Source organism: Ctenopharyngodon idella, chromosome 21 (assembly GCF_019924925.1).
Source record: "Ctenopharyngodon idella isolate HZGC_01 chromosome 21, HZGC01, whole genome shotgun sequence".
Classification (NCBI taxonomy): domain Eukaryota; kingdom Metazoa; phylum Chordata; class Actinopteri; order Cypriniformes; family Xenocyprididae; genus Ctenopharyngodon; species Ctenopharyngodon idella.
In genome coordinates, this window is record NC_067240.1 from 13,150,856 (window position 1) to 13,177,271 (window position 26,416).

Consider the following 26,416-nt stretch of genomic DNA (forward strand, 5'->3'; position numbering starts at 1 on the left):
ATTTACTGTCATACATATTATAGATATTTTTAATATTATTTCTTTTTTTCCCCCATCCATTAAAAGCCTAGGCAGTCGGTAATTTTTCTGAAGAGGTCATTTTATATGATGACAGATTTTAATTTAAGCTTTTATTCATATATAAACGTTGATCAATTACCATTACAATTTTCTCACATAAATATTTTATTAAGCTACTGTCCCTTTAAGACCTGACGCACGCACGTTCACTTAGGACATAACCGACTGCGTTTACGTTAATACTCACTAATAAGATGGGCATTGTGACATTATTTTTGTGTGTATTTGACTGTTAATAAGCCGTGAAAAAGAGCTCTATTTGGCACTCGTATTGTTAAGCTCCATAAAAGGCACAAAAACATTAAAAAGCACCATAAAGTTTCTCTGTACTATATTCCAAGTGTTCTGAAGCCAATCCATAGTTTAATTTGAGGTACAGATAAATATTTAAGTCGTTAAATTAAAGTTCACGTAAATGCCTCCCTCCGCTGCGGCTGTCAGTCATTCTCCATTCAGCATTCAGACTGCGTGTCGCGTTCGGTTACAACAGTCAACACAATGAAACTCTCTCCAAGATGAATCAATGTTTCTATTATTATACTTCATCTGTAGATAACGATACCGGTAATACAATACGCATCAACATATCTTCACTTTGTGCCTTGAACTTTTCAATGCGAAGCGCTGCCGCTGCGTGCTGTGACTCCATGATGCTTCAAGCGCATCATTCTGCACACGGGATGCGCATAAGCGCTTTGAGCCGCTCTGTGTGGGAGCCGTTCATATTATAATACTTTTGCGCAATGAAAGATTGTTAATAGCATTTTTTTTGTTCTGTCCCATCTATCATATGTTGCTGCCTCATTAAAAAAAACTCCGCTATAAATTTAAAAGACATGTCTTTTAATTTTATAGTATAGCCTATATTTATATATAAATATATTTAGTTTATGTTATATGACTCAAACATTCATGAAAAACAAGCCATGAGTCATGGATGAAGGAATCAGCTGGACTCCTGTTTATTTTGAATGTCTACCAAACTAGTGAAGCGATTGGTTTATTTACAGTTGTTGCACTAGACTTTCGATATATGAGGTTGCGTTAGACTTTCGCCGTCATTTTGACGGACAGGATCGTAAAAATACCGTCATAATTATTACCATGCATCATTTTAATTTTTATATTTTAATAAGACATTTAATAGCTTCTGATTTCGTCCACATTTTCATATTTATTCACAAACTTATAGGATAAACAAATAGGCCTAGGCTATGCATTTATTTATATTATGAAAAGAAAGTATTATGAAGTTAAAGACTGCGTCACTTTTAAGTTTTCATCTTGAACACTTTTTGAGGATCGTGAGTGAATGCGATCATCTCTTCCTCTTTACTACTTTACAGAAGGAAATAAACATGAATGAAAATCAAAAAATATGTTGAAATTTGCAGTAGTTTACCGAAATCTGTATCACGTCAGTTTAATCAGTGTTGCAAACAATGTCACGTATATACCTCAGAAAAGCCATTCGTTGACCATAAACTTATAGTCAGCAGCAAGAAAAATAAAACGAACTATTTAAAACAAAACGAAATGGATTAGAAACTTAATTATGTAAGTATAAGTATTATAATATATAATAAAATGGACAAACTGGGTGCGTGTAATCAAACGCATCTTTTTCATTTTATTCTGGAGACTGAACTCGCGCTCTGCTGCCACACTGGAGCGCACTCACCACCTACTGGACAGGGGTGGGAATTACAGTTACAAGCAACATCAGCCTCAGTAATCTGTCAAAATGACGGACAGGCTGCAGATTTTTTCCGTCACTGCTAAAATGACGGAAAATTTTCGGTTAACGCGACCTTTGAGATTATATATATATATATATATATATATATATATATACACACGTCACATTACCGCCAGTGACACTCCACGACCGCGGTGGCGCGGTTGTCATGCCGACCTTCACAGCCCTAAGTGAGGCATACAGTTTATAAGGTAATTTAGCACTTTTTTATTATTATTACTTGAATATTGGTATCGGCCGATACTGAATCCCAGGTATCGGAAGCGAAAAAGGCGGATCGGTGCATCCCTACTTCTAGCGAGGGAGAGCTAACATAAGCTCCACCCATTTGCTCTGCAGCTAGCACCTTCTCGAATTATGCGCAGTCCCGTGCAAAAATTCAGACCCGGTCACACCAACACTGTTTAACCAGAGGGAATGAGACGACTGAATGAGAGGAGGCGCAGCTGGTATCGGTGTATCGATACTGCAGAATGGAGTATTGGAATCATTTTATATTTCAGTATCGATACGTATCAAAATATTGATCTTTTTGACAACACTATTCCCAACAAAGGTTTCACTAATTATTGCTGCAACTGTTTGGCTAAACATTAATTGATTTGATCCTTTTTATTATTTTCATGAGGCAATGTGAAGTGAAATCTTTCTTGGGGAAAATGGAGAGAAAAGTACAGCTTAATAGAGTTTATTGTTTCTTCTCCGTTCTCTCTCAAATGAACTTGTTTACCTTGCAGAATCAAGGAAAAGTTTCCTTATGCATTTGATGACATCTGCCTGTATTCTGAAGTTTCTTACTTGCTGGCTCACTGCATGTTCAGACTGGCTTCACGACGCTTCATTCAGGAACTCTTCCAAGATGTTCAGTTCATTCCGGTAATATTAATGAAACTTTTGTCTCTTTAGCCCAAAAAAATTCAAACAGTATTGTTTTTCTGAAACTTTTGTCTCTTTCAGTCCAGACAGTCCAAACAGTATTGTTTTTCTGAAACTAAACTGTTTTTTTACAATCCAGATTGCACAAGTAAGATGGAAAGGTTCCAGAACCCAGATTTTCTTTTGTAATATTATATTGCTAATTTCCATCCAAATTGTCTTTCAGTTCTGGACTTAGGTAAAGCTGAAGTGTGTCAATTCTCGCCACTAGTTGTAAACGGAATTGCAAAATAATTATTTTTTTAGCACTTTTTTTTTTTTTTTTTTTTTTTTTTTTACAAAGCATACATGTTGTGACCTTTTTTTGTGTTTTATTTATAGATGTACGAGGAGGCCGAGAGCATTCTGTCAATGCCCAAGAAGTCTACCACAGTAGATCTTCCATCAGAACCGTGATCCTCTTTTTCCCGTGATCCGTTTTTCAGACAATTCTCTTCCCTGAGCAGCAAGCTGTCAATCCATTTCCTTGGCCTGACCATGCGCTTAAGATTAATACGCAATAAGAGACTAGGGCTATGGGACAGACTTGGGTGGAACGAGAGAGTCACCTGGGATGTTTCCACAGAGAGAAAGAGCGGTACGTTAAGAGAGCAAACTCTTTTTATCTGAACAAATACACTCTACATGGATGCTCTGTAGACATTGGATGTTGTAACCAAAAAAATCCTTCTGACTGACCGTTGAACTGTATAGCATTGAACGGAAAGTGAAACATGCAAATATTTGAACTGAGTCAATGCAAATTGTATTTCAAACACAAGCGAGCAAAATCATTCAAGACTCTCCAGGAAGTTTATCAGCTTCCATCTATTCCGTTCAGTCAATATTGTCCTTTTATAAGGGCGTATGCGTCTGATTGCACGTAACAAAAGCATATTTTCCCTCAGCGGATCCCTCAACACTACAACATTCCGGCTTTGGAATTCTCTGTTACTAATTCTGGTTATTTAAAGAATATGAAGAAACGGCTTTCACAACCAGGCTGAGCAAACACTCTGCTTCAGTCTTGCTGTGATTTGCTATGTAAGACAATCATCATTAAGTAATAATAATGAGCAACTGCCAGTTTTTATTTCTCTTTTGTACCCGACTCATGAAAGGGTTGTTTCTGCTTATTTGAACCAATTTTTATCTTGACATAGCACATAGCAATCCCTGAGTAAATGTGTGTAACATGTATTTGATGGTGTTGTTACACAATCATGCAGTAGACTGTTTTATTGTGTAACTTTGTTAACTGACCTCTGAAACATCATCCAAAAAAATCTGACATTTGAACCATTAAGATATTTATTTATTTATTTACTTATTTATTGTTTGGTCCAAGCAGTTTCTCTGTCCTTTTCGCATCATTTTAGCTCATTAGCCAGGATAAAACTCTGTATATTAATTCTGTGGACAATGAGCTCAAAAGAGGAAGTTAAAGTGCATTTCACCGTTGCTGTTTTCAGTTTTTACTCTTCTCTATTTCAAGTTATTAGTGATGACAAGTAATCCATAGAAATATTGCTCGTGGAAAGTTTCCTCTTTCTGCAGAGAAAGGCATTAGTTATTGAAGCATTAATAAAACTAGAACTTGCCAAACATATTTAACAGAATTTGTTATGAGAAATACTTTTGTACTTGATTCTCTCATTGGGATTGCTATTAATGCTTTTTAACCTGAATGTGATCTGGAGATTTTGAACAGGTAAAAAACATTTCAGTCATATTGGGTCGAAATTTGAGGTTAAACGGACAAGAAATGATTGATATTGATCCTCAATCCATTGAGCAAAAGGATATGACATGTTCTGCTCAAATTCAAATGGTCGGCATATAAAATACTTTATCAATATTTATTACAGCTATTCTCAGTTTTGTGGATAGCAGTTTTGGTTTAATGAGGTAACAAAATGTCTTTAGGGTTTGGATGAATCTAGTTTATCATTGCATAAAAAAACATGACCAAAAATGGTTAGATCTCCATAAATTTGAGGTTCATATTTAAATTATTTCTATTTAATGTGCCTGTTAATTCTATATGCACAATTGACTTATTGAAGATAGGACGATCAACTCATTCTCTTGGCTGGACCATTTGTTTTTAAGGCAGCTTTAATTATTTTGCCTTAATTGTATTAGCTTTAACTCTATTATAATTAATGAATTTGCCCTTTTTTTCTTGTTATATTTATTATAGAAACTAATAAATCTGCCTTTGCCTGCCTTGGCTTTTGAATTAAGCTTCAGGTTTTAACATCCATTATTTTTTTGTATTGTGAAAACTAATCATTTGATATGGCCAGCAATACTAGTAGTTGTTACAGTATTTCCTTCTAAGATTCTGGAGAGAACTTTTAAATGCATGGGCATTCTAATCCCTATCTGCAGTATAATGGATCTAAATAATAGAAATATGAGAGCTGTCAGTGAGCAACAGATTAACTATTGAGTGGTACATGTATATGATGCTGTTTAAATAATAACAATAATAGGTTTTATACTAGATGGACATCAGACAATGATTAAGCCACCCTTAAAATACGCTTTTTGAACAAAATACACCCGGAATCTGCTCCAAATGTATTCTGAACTGTTCTCAGAAAATTAGTCATTAGTATCAGAATGTGTGTTGAAAATATCCCAGAATGCTGATTCTTTGTGGGTCTTTTTTCCACTGTGTTAAATCGTGTTTTGTTATTTTCTTGCTTGTTTTTTTTTCACTAGGGGTGTTATGTGACCGGAAGCCAGTGTTAAATTGTTTTCAAAATAATTTTGAATTGGTTGTACTGGTCTACAAAAATCTTTGAAATAATAAAAAAGCACCAGTTATTGCAAACATGACACTTGTGTTTGTCAAACAAGTTCCAAGTATTTTAAAGGGGTTGTTTTTCCATCACTATTAATGCTAAGAGTGTAAAGGAAATGTATATATTTTTAATGTACATTTGTTCATTGTACAACTAAAACGAATTGCACCTTTTAGTGATTTTTTTTTTTTTTTTTTTTTTTTTTTCCCTTTTAAGTGGGCTCATGATTTTGCAGAGCACTGTATGAAATTTAAGCACCGTTTAATAATGAAATTGCAGAGACTGATGCAAGAAGTGTTATTTATATTTTTCCTGAAGGGAAAACATCTAAAACTGTTGTACATACTTACAATATTTCCATAATTATGAGCTATAATTTAATGTGTTTTGGGGGGCATTAGCTATGGGCCTTGGGAATCTAATGGAAGGATGCATCCGTGATAAAAATAAACCTACATTTTCTTGACAGATTTCTCTAGTGTTTCATTCATGTTGCATTTTGTTCCTTGGAAAAGTTTTTTTTTTTATTTATTTATCCCAATCCAAATCATTAAGCGCAAGCCATTTGTGTGTTATACAATGCAGAATTCCACAGAAACGATTCTGCAGCTTTCCACAGAACAGCCTGTTGATGTAAACTCCCCTTCGTTCCCTTTTTTTTTCTCGTTCGTTTCACATTTTGATATACTTTAATTTACTAATACGAGTGTAGTATTTGAATCTCTTTTATCCTCTTTTATCCGTTTACCTTTGCTAAAGCTCTGTTTACAATGTGAAATATGTAGTTTAATTCACATTGCTACTAAGCTTTTGTCTAGTGGTAGATCCTCTCAGCGGAAGTACTGTACGCTGGAAAATATCGATTTAGAGTATAAAATCTTCGAGATGGCACTAGGGAATCGTTTTAACGTGCTATTACCAGCTTTTAGGGGTTAATAAAAACGTGTTATTCTTGCTTCTCTTTCACATGACACTCGTAACTTCCCGCACTCTTCCACAGATCCTCCCACTAGTAGTTCTCACACTCCTGCTCGTGTACTCCGGTGTAAACTACGAGTGAACTTTATTGCTGTCTAAAACTCAGCTTTAAGTTTTACATTTTTACTTTCGGATTAAAATTATATAAGGAAGACTGCGGCTGATTCTTCTGCCTACAGGTGGGTGTTTATTCTCGTTACTTTTAACTGCTTATGGAGAGGCTGTTCTTAGTAACACAAATCTATGATCCTATAATATGTGCAAGTTTAACATGTTAACTAGTTGAATGTGTTTTATGGCGTAACTTACCTGATTATTACTGAATCGGTTCAGACGAGATGAGCATTGCCCGTGCGCAGTTGTCTTATGCGATTAGTTGCATTTTGTTTGTATTTTCTTCCATTAAATCTGTACCGTATATTGTTTTTTTGTTTTGTTTTTTTAAAAATCGCTAAAATTAATTATTAGTAAAATAAAATTTGTACAATCTTCCTATTTAAATAAAATGCAGACGCATGGTCCTGACCTCTTAACTTGCAAGTCCTATGAGTAATATGGATCTTTACACATCTTGTGAGCAATTTAGCAACTAAGACGTTCTGAACAATTGAACTCTTACCAGAGTGCAAAAAAAATAAAATAAAATAAAATGTTTAGATATTTTGTTATGTTTAGAAATGTGTCTGAAATCCTCAAAAAAAAAAAAAAAGAAAACTATACAATACAATTGATCAAAAAAAGTTTTAACTTTTAAATTAACATATTATTAAGTGATCTTGCTGTGATCTATTTATTCCCTTTGCCTGATTTGTGTGCCAGTCATATTAAGTCACAATTCTCTCTAAAGCGCTTGAAAATTAATGTTTCTGGTGTGTCTTGAGCATAGATTTGTCAGTAATATTCAAATGTTTAACTCATGGTTAAGGTAAACATGACGTAGACGTACATTTGTGTAGAAGCCTGTTCACTCACCATCTATAGTGTGTTTACTAATTTTCATAGCCGCAGATCATAACTGATGATAGTCTCATCTACAACAGACAAGAGCATCTAGCTTTACAGTAATAATGCAACAATAATCAATTTTGTTTCTCTTAATGGCCTGATGAGTAAGATGTCAAAATAGGTTATTTATTCATTGCTCATAATCTCTTTCTGGTGATAAAAGGAAAATTATGCTTTATGCCAACATGAGTGTCCAGAGTTTCTTTATCAGAATATGTGGTAGGTTATATGGAAATATTTGTACCACACAAATGATTTGGAGGGCTAATGTCCAAAAAACAAAAAATATTATTATTTTATTTATTTATTTTTTTTCTGTGGTGCAGTGGGTACTGCACATACTCATGGGAGTGCTGAATCATGTCCTTATGACTCCATTATCTCTCTCTTCCTCCACTTTAATCTTGTAAATGTCCTGCAGATTAAAACCCATTAGAGAATTTTTGTTTGTTTGTTTATTGTCATTTTATCCCTTATTGGAAGATGTTATTCAGTCTTGGTTAATTGAATAGAGCCATTTTGTTTCCTTAGCAGATCTGTTTGCTAATGGAGACACTGATGAGCCATTACTTTCCCAGAATCTTCTGAGTTCAATCATGTCAGTCTGGCTTTTGTGTGCTTTGCTTTCTTCTCTGATTTGCCAAACGGAACAGGATGGTGAGTATTGAATAAGTTAAACTACTATCACTAAACTCTTATATATAATAAAACACCATTTCAATTGTTTCAATTGAGACCTTTAAAAGAAGAATTCAATTAAATTATGTTCAAATTATGTTTTAACAGGGCACTCACTTCCTATAAAAGAGGTGAAAGTATATGCAGAAAAAACGGACACATCAGATTTCGGTGAATGGGTGTTGAACGTCGAATGGAGAGATGAGTTGAAAGCTGGAAATAATGAATCCAGGAAAGTCAGCTATGACATGGAGGTTCTTCGTACTGAACAGATGAGGACTGTTCACTCTGTAAGTTGATTCTTTGAGATTCTTTGTTGGAGCAATGGAATATATATCTGAGAGTTTTTTTTTTTTTTTTTTAACATGAAATAACTGTTTTAGGAAACTATACATGTGACGCCAGACAATACAGCCCTTCATCACTGGAAATGGACCTCACCTATACCATTGCAGTGCACTTCCCATTCGGTCAGACTTAGGCGTCGAGATCAGCATCACATTGGTGAATGGACACCATTATACACCTACAAAGGTTTGTAGCCTCAGGTTGTTCTCATACTGTATGCACATATTATGCAAAAGAGAAAAACAACTGAACTGAACTGTTTTGCCTATAAATAACAGGAAAAGATGTTGGTGCCACAGAATTAGTTGTCTATCCTCAAGATCAAGCTTACGTGGTTGGGAGTAACATCACATTTTGTTGCATCCTGGAGACCGGGGATGTTCTATTGTCCAGTTCTACATTTCCAAACCGCATTAGCAACAGGACGTATATCACAGAACCAGTTCACTTTGACAGCCCTTCTAATTCATCCTCAGACATACCCTGTGATGTTAATCGAGGCATTTCAAAAAACATTTCAGTAGGCTCTGCAGTATTTATTGGCTGTAAGTAAACACATCCTACTCAATATGAATTGTTTAATTTAAATCAATTTTGAATTGTTTTTCAGACAGCTAGGCAGCTGGACTTTTTTTTCCATTATGTGAGGATTAGTCACAATCTGGCCACATGTGGGATATTCCCCACATTTTAACTGGTTAAGCCACTTGGATGAGTGTGCAAAAGTGTTTTTATTTTTTATTTTTTGAAAATTCTGAAAATGAAATGAAAATTGAAATTCTGTCATCATTTACTCACCCTCAAGTTGTTCCAAACCTGTATGAGTTTCTTTCTTCTATTTAACACAAAAGATAAAATATGGTAATCAAACAGTTGACGATAGCCATTGACTTATATAGTAGGAAAAAAATACTATGGAAGTCAATCTGATTACCAGCATTCTTTAAAAATATCTTCTTTTGTGTTCGACAGAAGAAAGAAACTTGTACAGGTTTGGAACAAGTTGAGGGTGAGTGAATGATGACAGAATTTTGATATTGATCTGTTTAATATTTTTGTGGAAACTGTAATATTTATAATTATTTTATGAATAGAAAGTTAAAAAAAAACAGATTTTATTTGAAATATTTTAAAACATTATGCTGAAAATGTTTTATTTTCTTCTTTGATTGATTTAATTAAATAAAAGTATTTTGCTAAATAAAAGGATTAATTTCTTTAAAAAAGAAAAAAACTTACTGGCCCCAAACTTTTGAACTGTAGTGTATACCAAATGTGTTAATTGGGTTTTAAGTTGAGTCTTGTCCTTAATGTTTCATTTCACTGGCTGCTACAGATCCCCCAGATGACCATAGTCTTATATGTGAGACACAGGATCTCAGCTCTGTGAAGTGTCGCTGGGAACAAGGCCGAGCAACCCACCTGACTGCTGTTAAAACAAAGACAATTTACACACTTAATGGAAGGTAACCACACAGCCGACAATATATCATCCATCTTAAGTACGGTGTGAATCATGCATGGTTACTCATATCACACATCTTCACTGATTCTAAGTGTTTTGTTTTTGTCAGAAATTGTGAATTCAATAAATGTGTCCTGCCTGCGGTGCTAAAGCAGGTGACAAACTGGACTCTGATTGCCAAAAATCCTCTTGGTGTGAAGACTCTCACTGATACAGCTGACCCCTCACACCGGGGTAAAACAGATTATTTATTTTAATATTGATGAGTATCTTAGAATACTGCATGGCCACAGCATTTATTTGTGAATTTAACCTTCTGTTTCTTCTTGCACAGTATTGTTGAGAGCACCCAGTAAATTATCCCATACTGCTTATGCAAGAAGTGTCACTCTTAACTGGACATGGGACATGATAAATTATTCTTCCTTTCCGATGATTTGTCGAGTGATGCTCTTACAACGTAAAAGCACTTACAATGTTGGTGTCATCAGTTATTATCTTGCATTCAAATTGATAACTGTTCTGTATTAGCTCTCTGCTGTTTAACTTGCAAGACCTTGCATTCTCACACATTTTCATCTTTCACAAAGAAAACCTTCAGAGGAAAGGGACTGTCATCAATTGTCCTTGACCATCTGCAGCCCTTTACTAAATACACAGCTAGTGTGAGTTGTGGGTCTGATGAGCACTTCTACAATTGGAGTGAGTGGAGTGATATTACTTTCACCACTAAAGAGCACAGTAAGTATAATTAGACAGAGAATTATTAGAAAATAGAGTGTCATTAATTTATATACTATATGTGATTTTGTTTTTATAGTTCTATATAATTTTGTAAGTGTAATATTGCTTTTATACAACACCTCAATATGCAAGTTTTCATATTGAGTAACTTGTAACAATGTAGACCCAACTTACATTTTACTGACTCTTTATTTATTTTTATTTTTTTCTCTGCCAACTTAAATAGTTCATTACAAAGCCACAGCAAATTACATACTCTAAAAACAGTTGGGTTTGCCCATATTTGACCCATGGGTTGAAACAACCCAGCCATTTCTGAGCAACACGCAGTTAAATTTCTGGATGAATTAGTGTTTTTGAACTAGTCGGATGAGTGATTCAATGACTGCCACTCGGCCAATCAAATTCAAGAAATCTCACTAATAATCTCTCTTCAGTTCCAGAAGCAGTCGATGTTTGGTTTCAGCATCTTAAACAAAATACATGTGTTCTGTGGAAGGTAAGTGCAATTTATAGGATTTGACACTGTTGTCTTTAGCTTTAGCTCCGCATTTTGTGGCTACGAACAAATAAAAATAATCTTTTTAATGTTTTAAAGCCTCTAACTCAACAACAAAGCCATGGGATAATTACGAAATATGAACTTACCAAAGGCGAGAGGAGAGAAATTGACGTAGGTCTAAACAAGCTGTGCTACAATTTCACCCTTGGGAATGAAAGAAGTGATCAAATCATCACAGTCTCAGCAAGAAACTCTGCTGGTCTTTCTCCTCCTTCTACAATCATTGTCCCGGGTTATCCTGGTGAGCATTCAAAGTATATTCAAAAGAATTTTAAATGGGTTGAAAAGGCTGTGCTTAAACGAATTAAGTTTTTAACGTACTCTTCACAGGCAGTGAAGTGGATTTAAGCCCAATCATTAGTCGTAATGGTGTCTTTGAAATGGTTTGGGAATGGGACGAATACGATTCCACTTGTGGTTATGTTGTTGAATGGTTTCCAACCTACACTGATGATGAACAACGTACTGTAGAATGGATGAAGATCACAGATTGTGAACATGCCACTTGTCGAGCCCAGAATCTGTCTTGTAAGTCAGGAGAGAAATGTACTGTCTCGGTCTATGCCTGCATTGAAAATAAACCAGTGCTTCGAAAGAGGAGTGAGGGATATGCTATAGAGGAAGGTAAGCAGTCAAGATTCAGTATTTAATAACTTGTGATGGATTGTTAGACTTTAATTGTTTCAGTATTTTAATGTTATTTTAGGCCAGTGTCTTTGACAATTTTAAAACTCTACACTCTTAAAAGTAAAGGTTCCAAAAGTGGGTTTTCACAGCAATGCCATTGGTTCCACAAAGAACCTTTCTGTTCTTAAAAGAACCTTTTTTTTTTTATTTTTTGTGAGAAGAACATTTTAAAAATCTAAACCTTCTGTGGAATGGAAAAGTTCCATGGATGTTAAAGGGTTAGTTCACCCAAAAATGAAAATTCTGTCATTAATTACTCACCCTCATGTCGTTCCACACCCGTAAGACCTTCGTTCATCTTTGGAACACAAATTAAGATACTTTTGATGAAATCCGATGGCTCAGTGAGGCCTGCATTGCAAGCAAGACAATTAACACTTTCAATGCCCAGAAAGCTACTAAAGACATATTTAAAACAGTTCACGTGACTACAGTTCAACCTTAATGTTATGAAGCGATAAGAATACTTTTTGTGCACCAAAAAAACAAAATAACGACAATATCTAGTGATGGTTGATTTCAAAACACTGCTTTATGAAGCTTCGAAGCTTTACGAATCTTTTGTTTCAAATCAGTGGTTATGAGTGCGTATCAAACTGCCAAAGTCACGCCCCCCAGAGGTGAACCATTGAAATTTCAAAACACTTATGATGTAACAAAGCCTTGTTTACTGAAATCACGTGACTTTGGCAGTTTGATACAAGCTCCAAACCACTGATTCAAAACAAATGATTCATAGCTTCGAAGCTTTATGAAGCAGTGTTTTGAAATCAACCATCACTAGATATTGTTGAATTAAGTCGTTATTTTGTTTTTGGATGCACAAAAAGTATTCTCGTCGCTTCGTTGAACCACTGTAGTCACATGAACTGTTTTAAATATGTCTTGAGTACCTTTCTGGGCTTTGAAAGTGTTGTCTTGCTGGCAATGGAGGCCTCACTGAGCCATCGGATTTTATCAAAAATATCTTAATTTGTGTTCTGAAGATGAACGAAGGTCTTACAGGTGTGGAACGACATGATGGCAAGTAATTAATGACAGAAATTTCATTTTTGGGTGAACTAAAGTTAAAGTTTCTTCATCCATAGATGCCAATAAAGAACCTATATTTTTAAGAGTGTAGTTTTAAAATGTAGGAAATCTTAAAGGGATAGTTTACCAAAAAATGAAAATTTTTACTCACCCTCAAGTTGTTTCAAAAATTCAGATTTTCAAAAAAAATTCAATTTCTTTGTTTTGCTGAACACTGCTGAAGAATGTTTGTAACCAAACAGTTGTGGAGCACCATTGACTTCCATAGTTTTTTTTTCCATACTATTGAAGTCAATGGTGCCTCACAACTGTTTGGTTACAAACATTCTTCAAAATATCATCCTTTGCATTCAGCAGAACAAAGAAATTTATCCAGGTTTGGAACAACTTGAGGGTGAGTAAATTATGACAGAATTTTCATTTTTTGGGTAAACTATCCCTTTAATAAACTCAAACACTTTAATGTAGTTTTTACTATTTTGCTTACATCTGCTTATTGTCCATTCTGATACTTAAGAACCATCAGGGACAGTTCAGAATCTGAGTGGTAAACAGAATGGCAGAAACCTTGAACTTTACTGGGACGAAGTGCCCTTAGAACAGCAAAAAGGCTTCATACAGGGCTACAAGGTCGTAACGTTTCTTTCTGGTTCCAAAACACCTGTTAACACAACAATGACAAAAGGTGGGTTCACTCCCTGATAAGCATCCACTTTTTTAACCCCTTAAAAGATGAATTCACATTACAACTGAGCATACTTTGTTTAATTTTAGAGCGTAGAGTTAATTTGATCTTAGATCCAGGCATCTACATCTTCAGTGTTAGTGCCTTTACATCTGGAGGATATGGTGGTAACACTACATTCAGAATGGTCATGGAAAAAGACAGTATGTGTGAAGATATTTAATTATATATAATTGATACCATTGATGATTGACTATTTATTATATTTAATAAGCAAATCTAAAGAGCAGTGATGAATATACATCATGCAAATGTGATAACATAGTGTATTCTTCATAACAAATTCTTCATAGTTGACCAGATGATTGCGACCACTGTGGTGGGTTGTAGTGCAGCAACTCTTGTCTTCATTGTCATCACAGTCCTGTGCTACAGAAAGAGAAAATGGTATAGAAGATTCTCCAGCATTACTTAATACATGCTTTTCAAAAACCCAGTATTTTCTATAGATTTTTCGTTTTTCAGCTGCAATTAAAATGTCACTCTTAAAAATCCTCCAGGTTGAAGAAATTATTGTATCCAGATATTCCTGAACCAAAACTTGCAGGGAAATGGAATACAAAGGTGAGCCATTAGTTCTGATTATAATTTATAATTTTTTTTCTTAATTAGAGGTTGAAGCGTGTAGCGCTGAAACCCTATTGTAATTGTTAAATTTTTCATGGATCAGCATTCTCCCCTAAAAGTGATCAGGCAGACCAAACCGTAAGTCGTAGAGACTTGAAACTTTGAGGGCTGGTAGTACTCACACCGTCTACAACCTCACCCAAGGCTCGCCCCGATCTGCCTGAAGGGGGTGCTACAGCGGTCAAAATTACGAAATGGCTGAACTCCTGAACCATTAGGCCTAGGCTCAAGTGTCTTATATCGTTGGAATCCTTGGCTCAAGGCAGACAAGAGACATGCTCATCAAATTTTCGTGAATTTTGGATTTTTTGAAAAACCTACTTTTGCGAACTAGTCCTAGGTTTTTGGCCCGATTAGAACCAAACCAGTGCAGCGATATTCTCTGGAGACTGATTGTCAGTTGTTATCAAAAAAAAAGTTGAAATTCTAATTCACGGTCCCTAAAGGCCGGAACACACCAAGCCGACGGTCGGCCGTCAGGCAGTTTTTGTTCATCGGCCAACTAAGTTTTCTCAGTGTGTTCCACACCGTCGGCTGAAGTTGGTCCTCGTCGGCTTTTTTTCGGCCGATTCGAAATGTTAAATCGGCGTCGGAGCTCGTCGGTCCGTCGGGCCATCTGATCATTCTGATTGGCCGTTCAGCTACTGCCACCTGCTGGAATGGAAATGCATTTTATCTTGCGCAGGCGCAGAATGACGTGCTACTTGGCCGTCGGATGTCGAGCATCGGTTTGGTGTTTCAGGGCAACTTTGGACAGACACTGCCGACGTGAGCCAACCCCGCAGTCTGCTTTCAAGGGCTGTGTATTGCCAAGAATCTGGCGATACAATACGTATCACGATACAGGGGTTACGATACGATATATTGCGATACTGTAAGAAAAGCGATATTTCTTGTTTTTTTAGACGGATCTAATTTTAGAAAAAACAGTCATAAAGAACACACAACCATATGCATAAAACCTGGCAAGCAACTTTATTTTATGTAATCAATACAGTATCATTTGCATTTATATCACTAATCACTATTTTGTGCAATCTAAGTAAAGGGAAAATAGTAAAGTGACTGCAGGATTCTTTAGGTGTATATGTTTTTAAAGGTTCACAGTATAGCAGTTTTTAATTTCTAAACTATTCAACAACAGAAAGTGCATAGTCCATTCCATGACTTAATGACTGTTTGTTTTATATTTAATACTGTAAAGCTGCTTGCTTTAAAGTAGTCTATTGTATAAAGTGCTATTTAGAGTACTGAACTGCAGAGCTGGTGTAATCATATCCACATCGCTATGATCAGATGCTTTCTTTGTGCTGCCACCGCTGTCCTTTTTGTTGTGTTTATTTTGTTACTGAGAGGAAAACGTGCAGTACATATCACATATTCTATCGAAATGCTTCTCAGCAGCGTGGATGACGTCGGGATGTTAAGCGAGCTCTCAGATTCAATGCGTTTCCCGAGTATTTGGATTTTAAAATGGCCTATTTTGCAAACAAAATGACTCTTGTCGATTTCCTTAGTGGCTTCTTTATAGCTGAAGCCAAAATGAGTCCACACTCCAGCTCTGTATACCGAAGGAGCGGAATAATTCTATTATCTTGTGAGCTGGGTTTGCTAATGCTAACACTAGCGATGCACGCACTTTCACCTTGCGCTTCTCCGGCTCCGCGTCAGTTTACGTTCTGACATAACACTGACATCTAGCGGTTGGGTTTTACACAGTCTGTGATTTAAACCGAACACAAAGCCACGAATTTTGGATGTAAATAAATAAATATATAAATATCGATACAGTGTTTTTGAGAATCGATACAGTATCGCCAAACATAATATCGCGATATTCACGTGTATCGATATTTTCTTACACCCCTACTGCTTTCGTCGCCACTAGTTCGTCGGCGTTGGCTTGGTGTGTTCCGGCCTTAAGGGGAAAACGTGGTGACTGGCCACTTGGTGGCGCTATAACAGGAAAAAACATGAGCACAGCCAAAGACTATAGAATAACACAAGACGTGTCACTCGTATTGTTTTGAATGGGAGAAAGTGTAAAGCGCAATATGGCGGAATAAGTCCCGCCTTCAAAATAAGAGCCAATCGCCGACTGGTAAAGTCATCGCGTCACTGCAGCGGCCGTTAGAAGCACCGGTTTCTATAGAAACAGTCAGATGCGCGCCTTCGAAATGAGGCACAAGAGATGCGCATTTAGGTCTGCGCATGCGCATTAGCTTGATCCAGCCTAAAAAATACATTTTTTTTTGTCATGATTCGAGCGTTTGGAAAAAAAAATATGAGACAGTTGTCAGATTTTATTGGTGATTTCAAATATGAAATTTAATCGAAAGCTTGGCAAACAGCTTTGGAGAATTTGAATATTTCCCCATTCAAAGAGATTTGCACTTGCATGCCCTAGAGGCGTTTCAAAGATGGCCGCCGAGTGAAATGACTTGTCTTAAAGGGACTTTGGCACAGCTATAATTACTTCACCGTTAGTCTGATCGACTCGTGCAGTGTCTTCGTCCAAGGGGCCATGACTGTCTATGAGGACATTGATGCATCTCGAAAAACATGTCCGCCGTCGGCCACTGAAGTTTGAGCAGCTATCAGACAAGGTTAACGGAGGCCGATCGGACCCGGCACCTTCATGTATTGTGTATTGCATGATTTTTCGCGTACAGCCACTACCACATGGTAGAACTCCTCATTCTGAGCAACTTTGCCTCTAGGACCGCCGTCCATCCATCAAATCATTCGTTAAATGTTGAAGATTATTTCAAAAACCAACTTTGGCGAACTAGTCCTATGTTTTTGGCTCAACCTTGAAAACCGTTAAAAAGCTTTAAAAACCATATATTTCCTATGGTAAATTGCCTGTATTGGCTCTAAATGCCCTTTTCCATGTATGATTGAGATGGTTACAGGCTTGCTAAATAAAACAAAAAATCTTTTTATGCATGTGCTTAAAGGCCTTAAATGCTTGCAGCTATATTTATTAGTATGATCTGCATGTAGCATTATGTGAGTCACAAGCCAAAAATGAGTTGGAATAAACTTTGTATCCCAGTAAAAAAATGCAACAAACCATATACTTGTGCAAAAGTGCATAGTCATCATAGATGTAAATATGCTTCTTTTTGTTGATGACATCAAAGGTTGTGTGCAAATGAATCTGTCACTTGGTAAAATAATAAAATAATATATAATATAATATAATTTTTGTTTACTTTTATATGAGAAACAATTTTGCTACTGTGTGGCCACTTTAAAGTATAGTCTATGGCATACCAGTTAGAAATCATTGTCCTAAGACTTTATGATCAACAAATGTTTGCTGTTTGCAGGGCATTTATTGTACCCAGATGACTGAGGGATATATGAAGTGTGAGATCCAAGAGGTCCAGAGTTCCGAGTGTCCTGCAACAGCAGAAAGTACACATTGCCTTGATCTCATCAGCTCTCATCAGCTCAAGTCCAAAGTGTTTCCTGAACAATATTTCTACCAGAATATATCTGAATCTCCAGCTGATGTCTCATACTATCCTCCTCCATGGCTCTGTGCTCAGAAGCTTACCTCAATTATTGAAAACCCTTCTTATAATATGACCATTCCTGTCACCCAGATATCTGAGCTTGCTCTAGAAATGCAGGATAGTTACCTCCCAGCGCCTAACTTTGTTCAGAAAGATTGTGTTCCTGAACAAGACAATGTTGCCCAGATATCTGAGCTTGCTTTGGAAATGCAGGATAGTTACCTCCCAGCGCCTAACTTTGTTCAGAAAGACTTTGTTGTTAAAGACTCCGCATGCTACAAGCCCCAATCAACATAACCTACAAATGTATAGCTAGATAGACCTCAGTGTAGTGCTATGTAATGCACACAATGTATATATTAATTATGCCAGTGAATTAATGTTATTTATAAGGTATTGTACTGTTTTCTCAACACTGTCTCTTGTAAAATAAGTAGTGAAAATGCAGTTTTTTTAAGTACTGTGGTGAAATAAAGCTGTGACCTTTCTTTAAATTGCCTCTGTAAATTGGCATTGTATTTCACTATAGTATTTATTTACATTTATCTGTATTACACACTCTTTCAATGTATATGTGTGACCCCTGTAAATTTAACCTTGGTGTTGTTAGCATTATGCTCCAATAGAGCAATAGTTCCCTCTTGTGGACTGAAGACTATCAATTTCATGACAAATATTTTACATTTTCATCCATAATAATAAACCATAATAAAAGTAATGCAACTTTAGTTGAAGTTGTTTTCAGTGAAGACAGCTCAAACATGCATTTTTGTCTGGGATTAAGCCTTGTTTGTAAAACCAGGCATGTTAGGAATGTTAAACTTCCCACTTAACAAAAGTAAGTTGTTTTGTCCCTATTTTGCCATTAATGTAAAAAACAAAAAGATCATGTCCATTACATAAAGAAACATAAGATAAAAAAGGGCAATCATTAACATTACTCCAAAAAGACGGAACAAAAGGACAATCCCAAAATAAATGACTCATAGTTTCTTACAAAGCTTCACAAAAAGAACAGGATGTCAATGATACTTTTGTATTTATTTATCTTTTTAATGCTTGACAGGGTAAAATCTAAGAAAAAAAAAAGTATAATCTATGCTTAAAATTTCTTTTATGGGCGTGAAGATTTTTTCGAAGGCGTAGCCACAATGAAACGTTTTCCTTTTGACTGACAAGCAGAACACCCAATAGAATCTCAACATTTATACAAGTTGACCAATGTAAACAGTTGTGGGCGGGAGTTTTAAATTCCCGGTCATTGAGCCGCTGTTTTCAGTTGTTCGAGCTCAGTAACGACCAGTTTACTGAACATGCGCTCGCTAAATTAGCATAGAAAAGATATTAATCTGCTTTCTGTTTCTAACATAAATTTCATCGACGTTATAAATGTAGGTTTTTAATCGTACAGCTCGTCCCTGCCTAAACCATTTGCACCAATAACGGGTATGTTGCTAATGTGCTAGTTGTGTGTGGACAAAGATGCATCTATCGTAACATGAATTTATGCACATTTATCATCCTCTGCAATCGCATGTTCTTCTGTAGCCTCCAAATCATGACATATGATGTATTTTTTTATTCTTGCGATTGATTTTATAGAGTTATTGTGCGACTAGCCCTGCGTTGACAGTCTTATGGCAAATCTTTAGGGTTAGCAAGTCCTCCATCATCATTTTTAGCTGACATGCTGAGTTGTTTAATAGTTTGCAACTTATGTTGCAAATTCATTCATGAATAAATGAGGTTACTACCTCTATTTACCTATGATACAAAGAAATTCAGTGAAGTGTAAAGATATAAGAGTGTCATTCATTGAAATGTTTCATGACCTAAATCCTGCCTGTGTCATGGCAGTGAAGAAGTTGACATTTGTAATGGACAGGTCTGTGTGTATTTGACATGAACAGCACTGAAATAAAGAATACAGTGCATCTTAATGAAAACTGTATGGTTAAAATGAATGTTTTCGTTTAATTAGACCATCTATCTATGTATCTATCTGTAACATGGCTATAATCAAGAAATTCTGATCAGAGCATTACTATGAACTGCATTGATCATGTGCAATGATTCTGTTAGGCTGTCACTGGCAAGCAATGGAGGTTGGCACAGTTGTGCAGGACGAAATGAAATTTCGGGGGGCTGAATTTGCTGTCAAGGTCGAGTTGGCGGAGCGGTTACTAATCGTAGAGATTTCAGATGTTGTTACAGCGGACCAGTGGAGAGGAGAGTTTGATCCTGCCTGTAAGTTGAGCTTTTAAAACTGATATTCGGTGTTTGCCTGCTTGAAATGTTATTCTATGTCATTATACATTTTTTTCTTTCTATAATTAGATATTGAGGACCTGACCCGGAAAACTGGGAATTTTAAACAGTTTCCGGTATTCTGTAGCATGCTTGAGTCTGCCGTCAACAAGGTAAGTCCATAAAAAATAATATTTAATGTAATTGTGTTCTTAATGCTTGTCAAGACAGTAAATGCACTAGGGCTGCACAATTTGGGATTTTTTTTACCCCTCTCCTATAAAAAAAAAAATATTTAAAATGATTTCTTTTTGCTTCTGGTTTGCTGTGCTTGTTTGTAGGGCTGCAGAGTTTGGCCAAAAAAATTGTTCTGTATATAAATATTGCAATATAATAATAATAATAATTATTATTATTATGTAGTACTAATAAAAAATACTAAAGAAAATATAAAACATTGCTAATATTGTAATAATTCACTCTAAAACAAAAATTAAGAAAGATAATAGAACTTTATTTTACAGCACAACTGTCTTAATATCTTAATTTTCTTCCATTCACACAAACACATTTTTGAGGTTAAAAACATGAGACGCAGGTCAGTGGAGTGAGAGAAAAAAGCCGCAAGTCTGAAGACACATTTTTAACTTATTTTATCCTGAGCGCCACGTTTTTGTAACTCTGCATCATGCATGAGGCACTGCAAAAGACAAGAGTGCAACAGTTAAACACGTCCATTTAGCATCTTTACATTAAAAAACAACGTAAAAGTAGCGCAATGGAAAAACTTATGTGTAAATGTCCCCTTAAAGGGATAGTGCACCCAAAAATTAAAATTCTGTTGTCATTTACTCACCATCAATTTGTTCTAAACCTGTATGAATTTCTTTCTTCTGCTAAACACAAAAGAAGATATTTTGAAGAATATGGTTAACCAAACAGTTGATGGACCCCACTGACTTCCATAGTATGGAGAAAAAAAAATACTATGGAAGTCAATGGGGTCCATCAACTGTTTGGTTTACGAAATTCTTCAAAATATCTTTGTTTGTGTTCAGCAGAAGAAAGAAATTCATACAGGTTTGGAACAAATTGATGGTGAGAAAATGACAACAGAATTTTAATTTTTGGGTGAACTATCCCTTTAAGCTTTTATTTTGGTGAAAAACCACAGTCAGCCCTTGAAGCTTCTCTTTTAAACAGCTGGTTTCTAAGCGCTTATCAAGTTTGGGAAAATGGTAGTGCCTGTTCTGTTCTCAAATGTATGTTATAAGCTGCCAAAAAGTAGAGCAGATGCAGATGGGTTTGTGTGGAGTAGCATTTACTGTGAACCGAGCCACTCTGAGACACTGAAAACACCTTTGCGATTTTATATCACAGTCATGCCACAGTTTCGGTTAGATTTCAGTTAAATGTGCTTCTATGCACTTATTGAATTATTGGCAACAGAAAAAATGGCTTTAAAATGATTAACCAGTCTTCTCTGTTAAGAATAAATCCAATTTGCTTTCTCTTTTGCAGTCCAGTGAATCAGTGACCCTTGACCTCTTGACCTATTCCGACCTTGAGCTTTTACGGAACAGAAAGGCAGGTGTAGTTGGCCGACCTCGTGCTCAGCCGCAGTCTCCTGCTCTCAGTGCTAAACGATACCTCATCCTCATCTACACTGTGGAGTTTGACAGGTCTGTAGTTTGATCACTCAGTCTGCTTTGATCACTCACAAAACAGAGCAGTTTTTAATGTATTTATTTTTATTTAGGATACATTATCCTCTTCCACTTCCATATCTTGGCAAACCTGATCCTGCAGAGCTTCAGAAAGAGATCAGAGCTCTGAGGGCCGAGCTGAAAACACTGGGAGTGAGAGGAGACCACAAAGTATCAGACCAGGAAACACGCAGGCTCCGTGCAGAGTCAGTTTTTTTTATTTTTTTTATGTAATATGTAAATTAAAAACTCCTTGCACACCTGCATAGTTGCGGGCAGGTGCACAGGACAGAGTCAGCACAATATAAGAAAGAAAAAAAAAAACCCTGTGCACAAAAATGTAAAATTTTGTCATCATTTAATCACCCTCATGTCTTTTCAAACCTGTACAATGTTATTTTGCTCTGTGGAACATAAAAGAAAATATTTTAAACGGTTCACCCAAAAATTTAATTTCTGTCATTACTTACCCTCATGTTGTTCCACACCAGTAAGACCTTTGTTCATCTTTGAAAAAAATTAAGATATTTTTGATGAAATCCAAGGGTTTCTGAACCACACATGGGCAACAACGTCATTGCAACGTCATTTAACAATTTCTTCTCTCCCCGTCAGTCTCATACGCAGTTGACGTAGTGAACACAGTACAGCGCTTCCGTGTTTACGTTCGAACGCCGGCTCAGTATTAGAAGAAATAGTTGAATAAAGTCATTATTTCTGTTTCGTTTTTGTGCACAAAAAGTATTCTTGTCGCTTCATAACATTAAGGTTGAACCACTGCAGTCAAATGGGCTATTTTAACAATATCTTTACTACATTTCTGGACCTCAAAAGGTGCAATGAAGTTGCTGCTTATGTGTGGTTCAGATAACCTCAGATTTCATCAAAAATATCTTAATTTGTGTTCCGAAGATGAACGAAGGTCTTACTGGTTTGGAACAACATGAGGGTGAGTAATTAATGACAGAAATTTAATTTGTGGGTGAACTAACACTATAAAGAATGTTGGTAACCAAACCATTTTGGTTACCATTGACTTGTATGGAGGAAAAAAAATGATTGAGTGGAAGAAAAAAATCTTTTGTTGCCCATAGCAGAAATAAAAGCATACAGAATCAACGTGAGAGTGAGTAGAGGATTTTTCATTTTTGGGTGAGCTATGCTTTTTTTTTTTTTTTTTAATTTTTTAAATTTTGCTATTAATATAAGGTTTTGGAATTTTTTTTTTTATTTATTGCTTTTAAATTAGTATGTCACAAATAACAAAATATCTAAACAGAAAAACTACATTTAAAAACATTCAATTTAGTTAAATACTGGGAATAAAATCTTAAAAATCTGCATCATTTTGCATTTTATGTTTGGGTTGACATAATATTCTACAAGTTTAAACTTAAAATCTAAAAAATATTTCAACATTTTTACCCACTAAGTGTAAAAACTGAATTTTGTGGTTTCTCTCGTGTTTTATGTGGTTTATGTCTTATCAGGTTGGCTTTGGTGAGAGATGAAAAGGAGGCCTTGGCCAAGGCTCTGGATCGTCTACAGATGGTAGGGGCCGGTTCTACTCCTGGGGCTCATGGGCTCAGAGAGGCAGTGCGCAGCCTGGAGGAACAGCTGCTGACGGAAAGGGCAAAAAGCCAACGGTCTGCAAGCAAGAGGGGCCAGGAACAGCGCCTCCTACTGGAACAGGTGTGTCTAATGAGATTATTATTGTATGGTAATGAGATAGATAAACTGACACTGCTCAGTCATTAGCTCCCACTTAAATATTCAAAATTATTCTCGTTGGTAGTTGGAGGAACTCAGGGCTTCAGAACGGGCTCTTCGGATACGAGTTAAAAGTTTGACCACTGAGTTGGCATTGTTACGACGTGGGTAAGCTTTGAGTTGCTATCTGTGTCCTTTTTATTGCATATATTTTCTTATTTAATTTTTTTAATCATGTTAATCATCTCATTCTTCCTCTTGACAGTCGGGCGACTCCAGTCATGTCTGGCCGAAGTGGGCTCAGGTGTGACGGGGAGGTTCATCGGTCTTTATCCAGAGAGCGCAGTTTGACCCGTGTAGGGGTAAGAGCACGCTCAGGGTCGAGGGAGAGGATGGAGGACAGGGGTCGGAGGTCAGAGGAGAGAGTTAGGAGAGCAGACTCTTCAGGGCCTCGGAATTGTATCGCAAGACCCTCACCATCTCCGACAGGTCTCTTCATGGTCAAAGTGTAGAAACAAATGTAGAGGCCTTTTTTAGGCCCAGTTTGATTCAAGTCTTATTTTCTCTCATGACAGGGTCGCGGGTGCCTCGGTTTGACCCTACAGCCTACATCCAAGACCGACAACGGCGTCAAAAAGAGGCTGAACTAAAGAAGTAAGACCCTTTCACCTTTTCAGTTTAAAGGGGTTTTTTTTTCCCCAAGTTATATTTTCTGCTGTGTTTCTTCTGTTTTGTGTTTTATTTGTTGTCTTTTTTCCTACAAGCATTGCCCTGTCTGTGAGCAGGAATATGGTTTACTTTAAAAGGTGTGAACCATAAACTCTATTTGTCCGTTGCATGAATCCGTTTTCTCAAATTGTTGATCCTCAGTCATGAATCTGGCACATCAATGCAAGAAAAAAGTCTGTAGGATTTTTGAGATGAGAGTGATAAGACAATAAAAGTTATCTGGTAGAATTTATCTGTAGGCAACTGGACTCGTTTCCTACCTTTTAAAGATGTACATGAGGTCTGTTTTTGTTTCCAACAGTCAGAGGAAGATTAGAAGGGACATGTTGGCTTCACCGTCTCTAATGGAAAGAGGGCGTTCACGCTCCAGAGAGCCCGTTCCTCAGCTGATGCGAGCAGGAAGTGCTGGCAGGGGGAGGAGTGTGTCTGTGGAGAGCAGGAGGAGTCGGTGCTCTTCTGAAGGATCAGTAGCTGAGTTTGAAGAGCTTGCTAAGCCTCTAAATAGCAGGCAAGTCAATAAACAAAACATGTTGCTTATCCAAGTACATGCTGGCTGGGTTAAATGTGACATCAGCGGTCAGTTCAAACAAGGTGCAGAGAGGCTTACACTTTTATTGCATTTTTTCCAGTTGGCCTATAATATTAGTCAAGATTTAAATGTAAAAATGTTTACATTGTCACAAAAAATTACATTTCTAATAAATGTGGTTTTCTACTCATTGAAGAATCCTGCTAAAAATGTATCACAGTTTCCACAAAAATATTAAGCAGCTGAAGAACACTGATAAAATGTTTCTTGAGAACCAAATCAGCATATTATAATGATTTCCGAAGGATCATGTGATACCGAAGACTGGGGTAATGATGCTGAAAATTCAGCTTTGCCATTGCAAGAATAACTTACATTTCGAATTATATTGAAAAAAATATTGTAAATTGTTTTATGAATCAAATAAATTCAGCCTTGAGCGCAAGTCTCCTTTCAAAAACCATAATGTACTGTTAATTAATAATGTTGTCTGATATTATTATTATTATTATTATTATTACATGTATTTCCTATTTTTTTTTGCAGAGGAAGGAAACTGGTGTATAATGGTCCAGCTGTGGTGAGTAACCGTGTGAAATGCTAGACTGTTTGTGTAAGATGTTGTGAAGATCAGGCCTCAAATAATTCTACAATTCTTTTTTTTTTTTTTTTTTAAATAACTGTTTTTTGCTCCGTCTAGTCTAGAGGAAGACACATAAACAAAAAACCAATGTGTAGCACCCCAGCACAAAGGATGAGAGTAGCAGGTACCACATCTTTTCCCCTTTTAACTATTTTTTTTATTGTTTATTTCTGTATATGCGCCTATAGCCAATAGTATATACATGTAAGCCATGTATATTTTTTCTTACTCAGACACATCCATTGACACGGGTGCTGACCTGTCAGAGATTGACGCTCGACTCCAAGCCCTGCAGGACTACATGCGGGACCTCGACACAGGACACTAACTAATCCCAGTGGATTCAGATGTCACTTTAGGCATTTTGCACAAAGACTGAGACTGAAAAACTTGGACAATCATTTCTTTCAAATACTGTGTACAGAGGTGTCTGTAAACATGTAGTCATTTATACTAAAGAGACTCAAATACCGTTTGTTTTCTTAATCCCTAATGTAGCTTTTGGGCTTGACTCAGAATGCAGTTATGCTGACTTTGTGAAGTGGGTTCTTGAGACTGTTGCCATATCAGACTTGTCCAAAAGTATGACCTCAGGATGTACAAGTTTGTTTTTTTTTTAAAACACATTCCTGTGTACATTTTATGAAGTAGTGTTTGTTGACCATTGTTGTTTTTATATGATTAGTGTGAATGTTTAATGTCTGTTTTAGATGCTTTCACATTTTGTTTTTGTGAGATTCTGAAAAACAAAGCTTTTTATATATAAAATGATTTTTCAGCTTGTGTCTATTCTTGTCAGACACTCTGGAATTATCTTATATCATAGAGAGTCACAACAGAATGTGATATTCATTTTATTTATACAAGTTATTATTCCGGCATAGTGTTA

At 36.2% G+C, this 26,416-nt stretch overlaps 3 protein-coding genes across 6 annotated transcripts in view; all 3 read left to right on the forward strand.

Moving 5' to 3' along the window:
- rictorb (RPTOR independent companion of MTOR, complex 2b) overlaps positions 1-6,034 on the forward strand; it is a 33,150-nt gene extending 27,116 nt beyond the window's left edge. For both annotated transcript variants that reach the window (XM_051876769.1, XM_051876770.1), the window contains 2 exons: positions 2,578-2,716; positions 3,098-6,034. In XM_051876769.1, the coding sequence (XP_051732729.1) occupies positions 2,578-2,716; positions 3,098-3,172 (214 nt within the window). In that variant the 3' untranslated portion in view covers positions 3,173-6,034. The remainder of the gene's footprint in view (positions 1-2,577; positions 2,717-3,097) is intronic.
- A 155-nt stretch (positions 6,035-6,189) lies between these two features.
- lifrb (LIF receptor subunit alpha b) lies at positions 6,190-18,712 on the forward strand. 3 transcript variants are annotated; one of them, XM_051876771.1, is made up of 17 exons: positions 6,231-6,725; positions 8,083-8,208; positions 8,338-8,519; positions 8,613-8,763; positions 8,856-9,122; positions 9,914-10,043; positions 10,152-10,276; positions 10,377-10,519; positions 10,633-10,783; positions 11,224-11,285; positions 11,385-11,589; positions 11,679-11,972; positions 13,585-13,752; positions 13,842-13,955; positions 14,106-14,199; positions 14,313-14,376; positions 17,775-18,712. In XM_051876771.1, the coding sequence occupies exons 2-17, from the start codon at positions 8,148-8,150 to the stop codon at positions 18,258-18,260; spliced, it is 2,697 nt and encodes an 898-aa protein (XP_051732731.1). In that variant the 5' UTR covers positions 6,231-6,725; positions 8,083-8,147; the 3' UTR covers positions 18,261-18,712. The 3 variants fall into 3 exon arrangements, with proteins under 3 accessions (XP_051732733.1, XP_051732732.1, XP_051732731.1); XM_051876772.1 differs by lacking the exon at positions 13,842-13,955 and having other exon boundaries at positions 6,222-6,725; XM_051876773.1 differs by lacking the exons at positions 11,224-11,285; positions 11,385-11,589; positions 11,679-11,972; ... (3 more) ...; positions 14,313-14,376; positions 17,775-18,712 and having other exon boundaries at positions 6,190-6,725; positions 10,377-10,783.
- Positions 18,713-19,197: 485 nt separating this feature from the next.
- On the forward strand, positions 19,198-26,310 carry ccdc61 (coiled-coil domain containing 61). Its single transcript, XM_051876778.1, has 13 exons — positions 19,198-19,409; positions 20,046-20,210; positions 20,301-20,383; positions 21,732-21,892; positions 21,970-22,122; positions 23,407-23,608; positions 23,712-23,794; positions 23,892-24,115; positions 24,202-24,280; positions 24,657-24,863; positions 25,431-25,464; positions 25,585-25,651; positions 25,761-26,310. The coding sequence occupies exons 2-13, from the start codon at positions 20,063-20,065 to the stop codon at positions 25,853-25,855; spliced, it is 1,536 nt and encodes a 511-aa protein (XP_051732738.1). The 5' UTR covers positions 19,198-19,409; positions 20,046-20,062; the 3' UTR covers positions 25,856-26,310.
- The last annotated feature ends 106 nt before the right edge of the window (positions 26,311-26,416 follow it).